The sequence below is a fragment of the Danio rerio genome, chromosome 18 (assembly GCF_052040795.2).
Source record: "Danio rerio strain M-AB ecotype USA chromosome 18, GRCz13ab, whole genome shotgun sequence".
NCBI lineage: Eukaryota > Metazoa > Chordata > Actinopteri > Cypriniformes > Danionidae > Danio > Danio rerio.
The window spans coordinates 32541773-32556232 of record NC_141038.1 but is presented as its reverse complement, the minus strand read 5'-3'; the positions used below and the strand labels follow the sequence as shown (position 1 = coordinate 32556232).

At 33.3% G+C, this 14460-nt stretch overlaps 1 protein-coding gene and 1 long non-coding RNA gene across 2 annotated transcripts in view; one reads left to right on the top strand and one right to left on the bottom strand.

Annotated features, from left to right (window-relative positions):
- The window catches only part of LOC137488296 (uncharacterized), a 724224-nt gene that overhangs the window by 652259 nt on the left and 57505 nt on the right, over positions 1-14460 (top strand). The window lies entirely within an intron of this gene.
- Positions 1847-5714, bottom strand: foxf1 (forkhead box F1). Its single transcript, NM_001080186.1, has 2 exons — positions 4496-5714; positions 1847-2746 (listed from the first exon to the last, which is right to left on the bottom strand). Exons 1-2 carry the CDS (start codon positions 5472-5474, stop codon positions 2583-2585), a joined length of 1143 nt encoding a protein of 380 aa, NP_001073655.1. The 5' UTR covers positions 5475-5714; the 3' UTR covers positions 1847-2582.

Genomic DNA, 14460 nt, shown 5'->3' with positions numbered 1-14460 from the left:
ATTTTCAAGTGCTACTTAAGTTACGATGCTTTTGGGAAACAGACCGTAATATTAAGATCAGTCGTACGATCATTTCTACGAACTTCTTAGGCTTACGATGCTTTTGGGAAACGCAGCCCTGGTGTCTTCTCTATTAGTATAGCTGATTAACGAAGAAAACTATTTAAATTATTTATAATATTTCCTATTATTGTACTGAATCGCTGAACTATGTGCGTAAAAATGGAGCTTGCAACTCTAGTTGACTAATGATGCTTTTGGGAAACGCACCCCTAGACAGTGATGAGCATGTCCTCCAGACACCCTAGCACACAACCTATAACCACAAAAAAGAACAGCACAGCTTCAGATGGCAAAGAGAAAATAAGTTCATGAAGCAAATACATATCACCCTTTGGCCATGTTGTTATATATACATGTTGTGTATATATATATATGCCCCAAGAAACCTCAAAAATATCGAGTGACTAATGGCAACTAATAGTCGCTACCAAGTGCTTACTTGATGTTTGTTTGTGTGTGTGTGTGTGTGTGTGTGTGTGTGTGTGTGTGTGTGTGTGTGTGTGTGTGCTTGTGTAGGGGTCAAGATTGAGTCCACTTAAGGACCCCTTTGACATTTCCAGACTCAGCTGTGCTAGTACTGATTTATTTTGAAAATGCACGCTTTATACAATGTATAGTGGATACAGAACCCAGCATCTATGAGGCTATGGAATATAGAATATTTTGACAATAATAAATATTTGCTGAACATTAAGGCCTCTCTTAAAAGGGACCAGAATCCCTTATTCACATATTATTAATAAACTCTCTCTCAGGGCTATACACGCGCGCACACACTTACGCGCGCGCGTGCGCACACACACACAGAGAGAGAGAGAGAGAGAGAGATCTTACTTTTTTTTTAATTCAGCGTACATAATTGTACTCTATGATTATTAATAGATTATTAAGTTTATATTTATACTCTTTCCTACCCTTGCACTGAGTCAGTTTTTTTTCAACCAGCTATACCTAGGCAACATTTCTACTTTAAATCCATTTTTGTGTCTCATTCATTGAAATAAATATATTCTTACAACATTATATTATATTATATTATATTATATTATATTATATTATATTATTAATTCATTCATTTTCTTTTTGGCATAGTCCTATAATATTAACCCAGGGTCGCCACAGCGAAATAAACCACCAACTTATCCAGCACGATTTTACGCAGCGGATGCCCTTCCAGCCGCAACCCATCTCTGGGAAACATCCACACACTCATACACTTCGGACAATTTAGCTTACCCAGTTCACCTGTACCGAATGCCTTTGGACTGTGGGGGAAAACGGAGCACCCGGAGGAAACCCACGCGAACGCAGGGAGATGCAAATTTCACACAGAATCGCCAACTGAGCACGAACCAGCGACCTTCTTGCAGAGAGGCGACAGCACTACCTACTGCGCCCTGCGTCGCCTACATTATGTTATATAATATTATTGACAATCGTATTATAAAGAAGCACAATTTTGAACTCCCCATATAAAACCAACGATGAAACAATTAGAACGAAATATTGACATTTATTGTTGTTGTTTTCATCAACTGAAATCTACTATTATTGTATCAATATCATTGTAGTGATTTTGTTATTTCGCACTGTTTATTCGGGATAACATAGTCTTGTATTTAAACATTAAGCCTAATTAGTGGTTCGACAGATGATGCTGAAATCCAGCCCACAGATTCACAGAGTTAAACCCCTCCCAGCCTACCCAACCAAAAAAAAAAAAAAAAAAAAAAAAGATACTGTATTGCTTAAATTGATTTAAAACATATTTTAAACACAGTTCAAACTCATGCCATTACGTTTTAATTTTCCTATGAACTGAAGTAGCCTACAACTGAAAAAAGAACACAAATAATTCACTAAAATGTATTATTTTCATACATGTACAGTTTATACAGTGCTCGATGAATAAAACGTGTCAAAATGGATATGTACAACTTAAAAAAATAACAGTGCTTATATTTAACCTTATTACATTAGGCAAATATTGCCTATAAAGCAGTCTTAACTCTGGCTATAACTGTAGCCTAAAAATAATTTTTAAACAGAATAAATAAGTTGCGCTTTAGGGTTTAAAAGTGCCTTCATTTCGCGTGCTTCTGGTTTTCACCCCTTATGGCAAAATGAAAATGTTTGAAGACAAAAAAAAAAAAAAAAAGTTCATTCAAACGATACAAATTATTTAACAACAATACCAACTTTTGAGCGTTACACTGATCTTTGCATCTCCGTGTATGGAAGTTATCCGCCAGCAGAGTTTGTACCGAGCTGATAGAAATGAGTTAATCTGGCATTTTTTTTTCCGGCCTTAAAATTGAAAGTCTTGCATATACTCAAAGTAGGGAATCTGAGTTATTGAAGTGCTCTTTTAATGAGTTTGTTATTTTCTAACACTGCGCTTATACTGTTCTACTCTCAAGTCAATTTGTAATTTCATGTCCAGTTCCAACAGAGACACTTTACAGACCACCTTATCGTTCATTTGGGTCTATTTAATACGATTGCTCGTCGTTGCACAGTCACATCACACAAGGTTTGATGTCCTGATAAGAGACCTGTTGATGGTGGTAGTACGAGCTGCTCCCTGGTGAATGCATCGATGAAGAGGTCATGGCGTTAAAAGAAAAGACAAATTCTTTCCTGTCACACATGCTGGGAGATTGGGTATGATAGCGCGGTATACCTGCGGAGTACAAAATAAAGCACTGCATTACTACAAAACTAGATACAATTGACCCTATTTTAACAGGTTTTGAAAGTTTTAGTTGGTAGTTTAAGGGCTTAATTAAGAAATTGAATTTCCTGTGGCTGTAAGTTCGGGTTGTCCTATTTCTTGTAGTGTTCTTATGAAACGTTTTATTCTTCTTCTTCCCCCTCTTCTTCTTATTCATACGCCTATTATTATTATTATTATTATTATTATTATTATTAGTAGTAGTAGTAGTAGTAGTAGTAGTAGTATATGTATTTGTGTTATTATTACTTTATTATTAGTAGTAATAATAGTATGTTTATGTTAATTAATTTATACTACTAACATGAACTAGAATGAACAACAATTGAACATAATTTATTAATGCATTATTAAAAGCATGCTTGTTAATATTAGTTAATGCGCAGTTAAGTTTACCAATGATTAACAATGAACGACTGTATTTTCATTAACATTCATAAGGTTAAAGAAGATGAATTAATAATGTAATAAATGTTCTGTTCATAGTTTGTTCATGTTAGTAATACATTAAGCAATCAACTAATTAACCTTATTGTAAAGTGTTACCCATAATGATAAGAAATTGTTTCTGGGATACTGTTCACCTATTACATTTAGTTTTACGTTTACTCTAAAAAAATGTTCGGTTGTTGTAACCCATTTACTAATGTTTTCTGTATCTCGTAAAATATTTGAAGTATTTCTTTGATTTTATTTAAATAAACTAACCAATTTTTCTTCTTCTTCTCCTTATTATTATTATTAATATGATTATTAATTATTATTAATATTATTATTATTATTATTATACAAAATTACATGACTATCGCCTGAATTCAATAACCGGGTAGGCCGTATATTTTGTCCAACGTTTAAGAGCAAACAAACAAACAAGCAAACAAGCAAGCAAGCAAACAAACGAACAAACATAAACGTTTAGGCCTATATAAGTCCTTAGAAAATGATCAAAAATACGTTCGTTACTATACACTTTTTTTTGGTATAACGTTATAGTACATAAAGCTAAATAATTCTGCAAATTGGAATTCACTGAAGGTTGGAAGTACAAAGCAGGAGCCTTAAGATCTGGGCGTTTTAAATAACGGTAAAATTGCTTGCACGCAAATCCCTACGGACATATGTTGCCGCGGGGCTCGTGGTGTGGCTCCTTGTGGTCTTACCCCTGTGGCGGCTACAGCAATCAGGCAGCAATCACTTCTAATTTTAAATGTGCTGAATGATGTAAATATATGTCTAGAAGTTCATTTTTGTATTTGTAAGTAGTGTTAAGGCACCCGTGAAATAATCAAGAAAATAAGGCAATAGACTAAACAACTTTTAATTTATTTAGGCCTAATCTAGGCACAATTGAAATTGATGTGCCAATGTTAACTGTGTAAAAATTAAATGTAGCGATTCTGTATCAGCCAGTTAAACATGTAGATAAACAGGTAAACAGAATATTTATTCATTCATTTTTCATTTATTTCCTTGTCGGCTTAGTCCCTTTATTAATCCGGGTCGCCACAGCGGAATGAACCGCCTAAACAGAATATAAATACTTTATAATACTTTTTGAACGTTAATATATATATATATATATATATATATATATATATATATATATATATATATATATATATATATATATATATATATAATTGTTATTTTAAAATTATTTTCCATTATATCAGCGTCAAATGTTCTTAAAAACTTTACCTTGGAGGTCGGTGGTACCGTGACCGTTCTGATGCAAATAGGACTGTTCCAAAGAGTGTGTTGGTAAACTGGGCTGCAATGAACTGGCACCGGGATTGCACGGAGAGAGCGGTTGCTGTTTAATGTAGGACGTCCCGTTATTTAGAGATGTCGGGGGCGCTGAAGGCCAGGCCGAGGCCGTGCTAGAATACACGGCATGCGGGTCCATCACCCCCCCGCTGGTGAGAAGCGGCGATGCGGAACTGTCGTGGTGGGGGTACTCCGTCCCTGATGATCCCGTGCAACTGCCCATATAGGAATGTCCACTATTCGTTGATAGATGGGGCATAGAGTGTCCTGCCAAGCCCATTCCTTCCATATTGCTAGCCAAATGTCCATTCATCATCCCAATTCCACTCTCCAAAGATAAACTGTTTGGAGGACAAGACAGGCCCCCGCCGCCCCCCTGAAAGTTATAGGACTCGGGTATGTGATTGAATCCCAGCCCGTTCATCATGCTGTACATGGAAGGTTTGAGCGCCTGGCATTTGCGTCTGAATCCCCGCGGCCTCCTGCGGAAGGATCCCTCCTCAAACATGAACTCACTGGCTGGGTCGATGGTCCAGTAGTGACCCTTTCCAGGTCTGCCTAGACCCTTGGGTAGCTTGATGAAGCATTCATTCAGAGACAGATTGTGACGCACAGAGTTTTTCCAGCCCTGATACGATCCTCTAAAAAATGGGAAGCGGCTCTGGAGGAACTGATAAATTTCGCTTAAAGTGAGTCGTTTGGTTGGAGAGCTCTGGATGGCCATGACAATAAGAGCGATGTAAGAATACGGGGGCTTTTCGGGACGACGAATTCCAGCGTTGGTCTTTTTTGCTTTCGTGCTTGAGGAGGAAGAGGAGGTCTCCATCACAGGCGTCTGGACGGGTTTCTCCGTCATGGGGCTACTGTGAGCGGGGGTCTGCACAGAGGGTTGCTGCACTTCAGCCGTCATTCTTCACGTTTACGCGCACGTCAAAATCCACGATGAAAAAAAAACTTAAGTTTCTAAACTTTTATCATTAGAAACGGACTGCGCTGCTTTAAGTTCTTTCTTTGTACGTAATTTCACACTGGCCTACTGTCTAAGCACTACTCAACATAAAACTGAACACAGCAGGGAAAAGATTCATTCGGCTTCCTATCGAGATCCAGTCTTCTTGTCCTTCCTTTAGGAGTTGGGCTTTTACTTATCTGTTTCCATCAGTTCCTCTCAGGCTCTTGAGCATGGGCATGGCAGAGTCGCGCAGGGGCCGCCCAGTGTCCCTCCCACTGTCAGCTATTCTAAAGTGGGCTTCACCAAAATCAGTATAACTAGACCACTATTTAAAAACCCGCGTTTATGGACTTTTTATTGTAATTAGTGCATTCCGTGCATATTAGCATTACACATTTTTTTCGGATAATATAAATTAATTTTAGCTTACAAAATTAGTCTACTTGTATTGGCAAAATGCAACTGGATAGCCTCATTACTTTTATTGGCTTGTAATTTAAACAAATGGGATGAATAAGATTAATTAATTTAATATGTAGCTTACCTTTCCACCTTTATTACTTTAAAGCGTTCTTAAATTGTTAAACAGACTAAACAATAAAGTTTTTGAGAGGTTTCGTCAACAAAAAAGGAATATATATATATATATATATATATATATATATATATATATATATATATATATATATATATATATATATATATATAATACTCCTTTAGATGATAAGCGTGTTTCTTTTTCAGATAGACATGAGCAGGATGTTTATTCTACAGAATGTAAACATTTCCCCTGAGCTTCTTTAAATCAGAAATCAAACAAAAAGCCTTGCTAGTGGAGCTAATTCACAGAGAGTCACGTCGTCATACTGAATTTTACACTTACATTTAGATTCTTGATCCGATTAAAATGATTTACATTTGAAGAATGGGAGTTTCGAGGTTGTGTCGCGTTCATGGAAACTAATTTGAAGACTGCTGTCATTCAGCTGTACCACTTTATCAAGGCAAGTTTGATTCAAGTATTTTACGTTCGGAGTTTTTGCTTTGCTAAAGTCAAATAGAACAGCTCAGACATGGATTGTTTCAAAGTTGTCAAATTTATTGACAGGACAGTAAAATTCGTCGTTGTAACGCATACACTTAATATGGATCACACACACTTGTCCAGTGTTCTGGGCTATTGATGTTGAAATACTGTTTTTCATCACTTTCTACCTTCCGTGTCTAAAAGCATGTATTACATTTCGTTCTAATGTAAGATGAATTGTCATGCTCTGTGCAGAACTGTTTGAGTGTGCACGCACATCGACCAGCGCGTATAGCCTTAATTTTAAAACTAACACTTAGCCTATATTTAATTAGGCTATAAAACTTAACTGTATAGTTAATTTAAAAACTAACACATTTGCTATATATATACTTATATATGAAATTTAGATGTTAATTTTACTCATTCAATACTTTATTTTTCCGGCGTATAATAATAATAACAATAATAATAATAATAATAATAATAATAATAATAATAATAAAAATCACCACCAACAACAATAAAACTATCAACAATCGAGGGTATCTTTTCGTTATTAATACCTAATGAATGTTTGGTTCATGTGAATAAATACATATTGACATAGGTAGCCTAAGGGTTGGAAAGATACCGACATTTATCCGATAGGGACCACCCAACGTGCTCGAAATCTGCATTTATTAAGGTTAATGACTTCGTTTGTTGAATGTATCTAGTTAAACCTTCTTTACTGTTGCCGCCTATTCACTCTCACATTTTTAAAAGTTTTCAGAATAATGTTGTTTTCATGAATTGTGACGTAAAGCATTACAAAGTTCTTCAACGTCATCGCAGACTGGTGTGATCTATGCAGTAGCGTTAACTGTATAGACTTTCACTTTCATTATACGCAAAACAAATAGGCATAGCAGTTTTCATCTCACATTAAAATTTCCAAAAACCGTTAGACAAAAATCTGATTTAATTAAAATGCAGCTGCAGAAACAACAACAACAACAACAACACTTTTGGCTATAGTACTTCTTCTTCTTATTATTATTATTAGCATTGTTTGTTGTCATTATTATTAACATATGATGATGATAGCCAATACTCTTCTTCTTATTATTATTATTATTACAACAACAAATAACAACAATAGCCAGCATTGTTGTTGTTATTATTAATATAATAATAATAATTATTATTATAATAACAACAAAAACAATAACATAAACAATAATAACTAATATTATTGTTGTTGTTGTTGTTGTTGTTGTTATTATTGTTATTATTATTATTGCTGTTTTTATGTCTTGTTAATGACCATTGTTATTATTGCTATATGTGTTGTCAATGATAATAACAAAAATAACATCAATAATAAATATGATGATGATAATAATAATAATAATAATAATAATAATAATAATAATAATAATAATAATAATAAACATAATAATAATAACAAAAATAATGTAGATTTCGTAGTGTCGTTTTGTCACAGTAGGCTAAATGTTCCGAATTTCCATGACGTCCGTCATACACGGACACTTAGAAAAAAAGAGGAAAGCTGCATTGTTCTACTAGTCACGTTAGTGTGACATAACTCATTATTAAGACACTGGAATTGCAGAATCGGTTTTTAGCAACTAGATCAGTAAGAACTGCTAAAAACATTTCCCATTTCCAATTTATTTATTTTTTCTCGGTCTTAACATTGAATCTTAAATGCACATATAACAATTAAATATTTCATTTAAATTAAGAGTCAATCCAACCACTTTTATAGATTTTGTACAAAAAAATGGCATATTATGATCTAAGTCATTTTTAAAAAGGTAAAGACTTTTAAGTAAGTCACATGAAATATGTTCTGCGGTTATTTTTTTTAAGAATAAGATAAAACTGTTGCTAATATATTACCCAACACTGCCCAAACATGTGTACTGCCAGTTTATGATTTTTTTTTTTTTTTGTGCTCTGTTAATTGTGTAACAAAGTGAACTCGGGAGGTTTAATTAAAAGCTGGACAGACATTGTTTGAAAGGAAACTTGTCAGACGAATCAGTCAAGGATGGCTTGCAGTTCCAAAAGTTCACTGCCGTGTGTCACCTCCATAGTATCGTTTTATAAATTCTTATACGTTCTTTTATCATCAACTATTTCTGATTTTATTTGCGATGAGCATAACAATATAGCATATTATTAACAATAATAATAATAATAATAACAATAATATATATATATATATATATATATATATATATATATATATATATATATATAATATTATTAGTCTCTTATTATTATTAAACAGTGTTTTTGTCTTATTTATAGTTGCGTCAATAGGAAACAATGTGATTACACATACAACTAGCGCTGCATTCATTAATTTTAAGCGCAGATTGCTGTTACATTTACTAGGAGTTATTATTAAAGGTTTTTAATTTTTTTTAATGTATAACCGCTGCAGTTTGCTAAGACAGGTGTCTGTTTCAAAGTCTCAACGTCAGCTTGCATCAGGCCTAATCATAATCATATAAAAGATGGGACTTAATAAGCTTTTCTTTTTATTTCACTGGCATCATAAACTAATAAGAAGTAAATACTCTATGTTTATTTGTTAATTAAGTTCATTATTTTCAGTCAGATAATCACAGAATTAATAAACCTTTATCTTCAAGAGATTTAGACGTTTGATATTGCAGTTCATAACAATAACGCATAACAATACATTCTGATTGGGGTCGGTTGTCCTAGTTGTGGTTTGACCGACATGAACGGTAACAGTGTTGCATATTTTTACACATTAGAATCTGAAATTAACATGTCAATGTCAAGTTCCATATGTAGTTTTGGTTATTAAAATAAATAAAATGAAAATACAGTTCAATAAAAGAGTAGATGTTGCTTAATCTCCAGTGAAATTAACTTTTGTTTTAATGTAGCTGTTTCTATTAAACATTTTAATATAAAAATGTTATGATAAATACACTGAAGACATTGAACAATACATTGCTGTTGTACATATTTGTCAGAACAAAGATAGTGGTCCTGCATGTGAAGACACATAATATTTGATGTCATGTTCATTGGATTATTGCTTTTTGATTATTATTAGATACTTAATTAAATAACTTTAATGATAATATGTATAGCTTAGAGAATATTTCTTAATAGTTCAATAATATTGTTTAGCCCATTTACGATTATAAAAACAAAAGAAAAAGAGGTTCCTTATATTTCTGAAAGTCACAAGGGTCAATGCTTATATGGTTCTTTATGGTAAGCAGGATCATCAGTGGCATTTACTTGTGTCTGAATTATTTTCTGTACACTAGTGATGGAGTAACTTAAAGGAATGACCATATTGTCGCAACTTATCTTCCAGCTAGAATAAAACCACTGTGAAATCTGCATTTTCTATTGCACACACCACTCTGAGCCAGTGGTGGTACAATCTGGACTGCTGTGGATCAGGCATCTGTGAAGCTGAACACATGGCAGTTGGCAGTCTTGCGACTAGCTTTGGGCATTTTTTTTCTTTCAAAGGCTCCTGGAATAAAACATAAACCTATCCTTAGCAGCACACTGCACATCATTTAGAAAAACTTCAGACATGTGTCTGACCAGACAGAGAAGACTTTAAAGAGAAACGAAAAAAAGCCCACCCAGCATTTTGGTGCAAGCTGGACTCGTTTGTACAGGAGTGATTTGAGTTTGATGAGAGCATATGGGGGAATCAGCTTGCATGCGTTTTTGTATTTATATAATCTGATGGCTTGTTCTTTCTCCCCTTTTTTCTCTGTTGAGGGGGATTTTCTTGGGTTAGAAAGTATGTGTGAGGTCCAGTTCCAAATGAGCAATTAAAAATTCCTAAACAACAATGGAAATTGTAAGACAAGCCAGTGTACAAGTGAACTGTTTTTTGACCCACTTTAATTCAGTTATTTGGAGAGCCAAACCATCTACAGACCAACAACAACTGAAACCAATACAATTATTAGCTTTCTTTCTTTCTTTCTTTCTTTCTTTCTTTCTTTCTTTCTTTCTTTCTTTCTTTCTTTCTTTCTTTCTTTCTTTCTTTCTTTCTTTCTTTCTTTCTTTCTTTCTTTCCAGGTATGTTTGGCATTTCACAATATAATAGTTACAGTAAGTAGACACTAATATTTTTGCGGGGCACATCCCTATGCTCTGTGGGAACTGATAGCTGATTGGAAAAGAGAAGTTGTGGTATGCTTCGAAAGGGTAACACAACCCAGCCTGTAATGCCAGGCTTTGGGGTAGAAGACCACAATGGGAAAAATAGCTTTAAGCATTTCCTGCTTTGAGGGGGTTGCAGTGATGCATCTTTGAAAATAAGTCTCATATGACACATGGCTTGCCATGAATGAGACATGGAGTACAGAACTTGGAACTCATTTGAATTGTCCAGTTATTGCAGATTGGAAAAAAAACTTAAATTAATAATAATTTCTAATAATAATAATAATAATAATAATAATAATAATAATAATGATGAATAATAATAACAACAATGAGAAGAGCAGTAAAGCATGCCACTAGCAATGTTTTGGTCATCGGCTTGATTCCTGGGTAATGCATAAGAGATGCATCATATAAAAGCCTCTGCTAAAAGCAAAAATGTAAAATTTGGAAAGCTGGAAAGCTATAAATGTGACAATAATTTCAAGACACAGTTTCAGTGTTTTAAAATTGTTTTAATATGTCTTTTTGTCAACAATTTTGGGATTTTGATATTCTGAACCTCTCATGTCATGCTTTAATATTAACAGTATTTGCTATACAACAGTACCGCAGCTCTGCACTGAAAATAGCAAAGTGTTTCTAGGTTTCTTGGATTTTTTTAGATACCAGCTTTATATATATAAAAAAATACCATTTGGAGTAATAAATTGAAAACAATACAATTTTAATTTAACCACAAAAATGGAAATACTTTACTAACATGAAATAAATAATCAAAGTGTAATATACCTATAATTTTATAAACCCAAAGTAATGTGGTATAAACAGCTTAAATCTGGATTCTGACAGTTAAAAAGTCTAGTTTAAAGTGTATTAACAGTATAGTTACTTAAATCAAGCTAAGCACTTTTTCAAAGCTATTACTGCATTTTGTGCATTTCATTGCATAATGTTGCAAACAGATCACTGAACATCTTCTCACACCTACCGTTCTGTTATCATAAGGCTATAGATGCTATAATTATCAGAATGAGTGAATCTGTGAGTTATGGTAAAATAAGTATTAAAACATTTAATGCACACTTGAGGGTTCTAGTATAATTGTGATATAACCAACAATTCAACAATGTCAGCTTATGAAATCCTTTCAGAAGTCATTGCAAAACATCAGGAGGGCAAACAGTATGTGTGTGGTTGTGTGTCATCCCCAAGTCTGTATGTGATATTAACCAAAAAACGATGTCTACACTCTTAGCAAAAATCGTACAATATTGTACCAAAGAAGGTAAAAACCCTTGTCTTGGGGCAGTACCTTTTTATGGAATAGAATTTTACCTTAAGACAAAGACACAAATCTGTACCATTGCAAGTTGTACCTTTAAGGACATTATTTGCACCATGGGAAACCAAAATGGAACTTTGGTTTTTAAAACCAGTAGAGACAATACTGTACCTTTATCAAAGTTACAAATCTGATCCATTAAGGTACCAATACAGTGACAAGACTCTTTGTACCATAACAGTGTCAAATGTGTCCCTTTAAGAACTATTTAAAGGCATTAGCAAAATATCCAAAGTGCATCAATTTGTTTTCAATTAATATAAAACATAAAATACATTTTTAAAGAATGTTTTTAAAAAAGTTTCTTTTTGTGTAAATGCACCTTTACCATTTACAATAAAGAATAAACAATACTTTCACATAAATCAAAATATACATTTTTTGCTAAACATTTCACAACACTTCACAAAAATGTTACAGAAATACATTCTTATATGTATTTTAATTTTTTTTCTCAAATTTTCATACAATATCTTAGTAATCACTTAAAAGTTTACTTAATCTTATAATAGAAATAGAATTATGCAAAAGTGGTGTCATGAGATATGCACAATATTTGAGTTTTACAAAACTAAAATGTCTGCATGAACACTTTGTATATGCAAGACTTTTGTCAGCTCATGTGCTTAGTGGAAAGCAAACATCAAAAGGTGCTGATATCAATAATGAAAATTTATTCATCAGAAAATACTTACCAAATGTTTATTAAAACGCCTTAAATGTTTAGTTTAAAATACCTATAGTTTTTTTTTTACCAGTTGTTAAACATATGCCTTTAAATGATGATTCATATTTTAATATGGAAATTATTAAAATCACTTCACCTTTCTAGTAATATTTATTTTCATAGATATTGTAATAAAGGAGTTGTCCAACACTTATTTACCTTTTGTATGAGAACAATAGTGTACCTTCATTTCAACTGTACCATAAAAGGTACAGAACAGTATCATAAGAGGTCTTTTATGTATCATGTAACGTACAACCTTTAAAAAGGTACAAATCGGTTCCTCAAGGAACATTATTTGTACCACCGTGTACCTTTTTTCTGAGAGTGTACCTATTTTAAGCTACTAATTTTTTTGCTCCACTAAATAGCAATAGCTCTGGAAATTAAAAAGAGTTCTTTATGACTGAAGTGGGATTGATAGGGGATTATTTATGACTCTAATCTTTTCGAAAACACCATTTCACTATAATTAGTGGTTATAGATCAGACCTGAGCACTGGATTTTGTTCATTCTAGTTTTTTGAATATGAGATAAAACAAGACTATGTATAGGGGTGCATATTGCCGAATATATTTTGTATGTTGTAGTTATTATTTTACCTTATAGTTTCTTAATATTATGTTAATATTAGTTTGTGCACAATTTCTCATTTAATTCTACATGTACGTAACTGTGTATGGGCTCTTCTTTATTATGAATTATTGATACTATCTGTTGTCTAACCCATGTCACCCTACAGTTGCTTTAAACTTTTTATGTTTCATCTTATTTTTCTTAATATTTAAATCAAGATTTTAAAGATCTTTAAATATGGTTTAACATATTATTTATTTAGCAGCTAAAACCAGTAACTCAGAGTGGCATAGCCATGGATAAAATGCAATGACCTTGCATCAGTGTAATTGCAGAACGTATTCAATTACAGCCATTGTTAGTTTTACCAAATAGAGGAAGGAATTTACAATTTATCTTCACTTTTACGAGGAAGCACTGTTAGTCATCAGCATGCAGTGAAACAGCTCATCACCTTACACTTTTATTCACACGTGCTTCTGCAATACCTTATTTTGATAAAATTGCTGCATTGTGTGCTCTGTCCGTGTATTTGATTTATTACGATGTTTAGGACTATTATTAGTAACCAATCAGTGGGTACAACAATAGCTGTCATGAATTTTAGACTTAAAATTTTATTCAAATTAAATGCTCTCAAGAAAAGTATTTGGTATTTTTTTAATACCATAAATGGCACAGGCTTCTCTCAAAAGATATTAAGATGGCGTACAAAAGGAATAATTTTGAAAAACAATACTCAACTGTCACAATCTATGTAAAAATCCAAAGTTCTATATCATTCTAAATAGTCCAAGCTGTTGGAAAGCATCTTAATTACCCTTATTAATTGGGTACAGCTATTTTAATTAACTCAACAGGTAAAAAACAGAAGCTCTCAGGAGTTGGTTTGTGGACAGTCATGACAGGGAATTCAGTGAGGACCTGTGGTTGTGCATTGTGGCTCCACACAAGTCAGGAAAGGGCTATAAGACCATAACTAAATCTTCAGAAGTTCAGGTGTTTATGAAGCTCCCCATAAAATGAAGCAATACATCCAAATTCTGTTAAAACAAAAAACTGCAAACAACGCACCTC

Coding starts and splice junctions, on each gene's coding strand:
- foxf1 (NM_001080186.1), bottom strand. CDS start 5,474: ATGACGGCTGAAGTGCAGCAACCCTCTGTGCAGACCCCCGCTCACAGT. Junction 2,747..4,495: donor CGGTACCACCGACCTCCAAG/GTAAAGTTTTTA, acceptor TGTACTCCGCAG/GTATACCGCGCTATCATACC.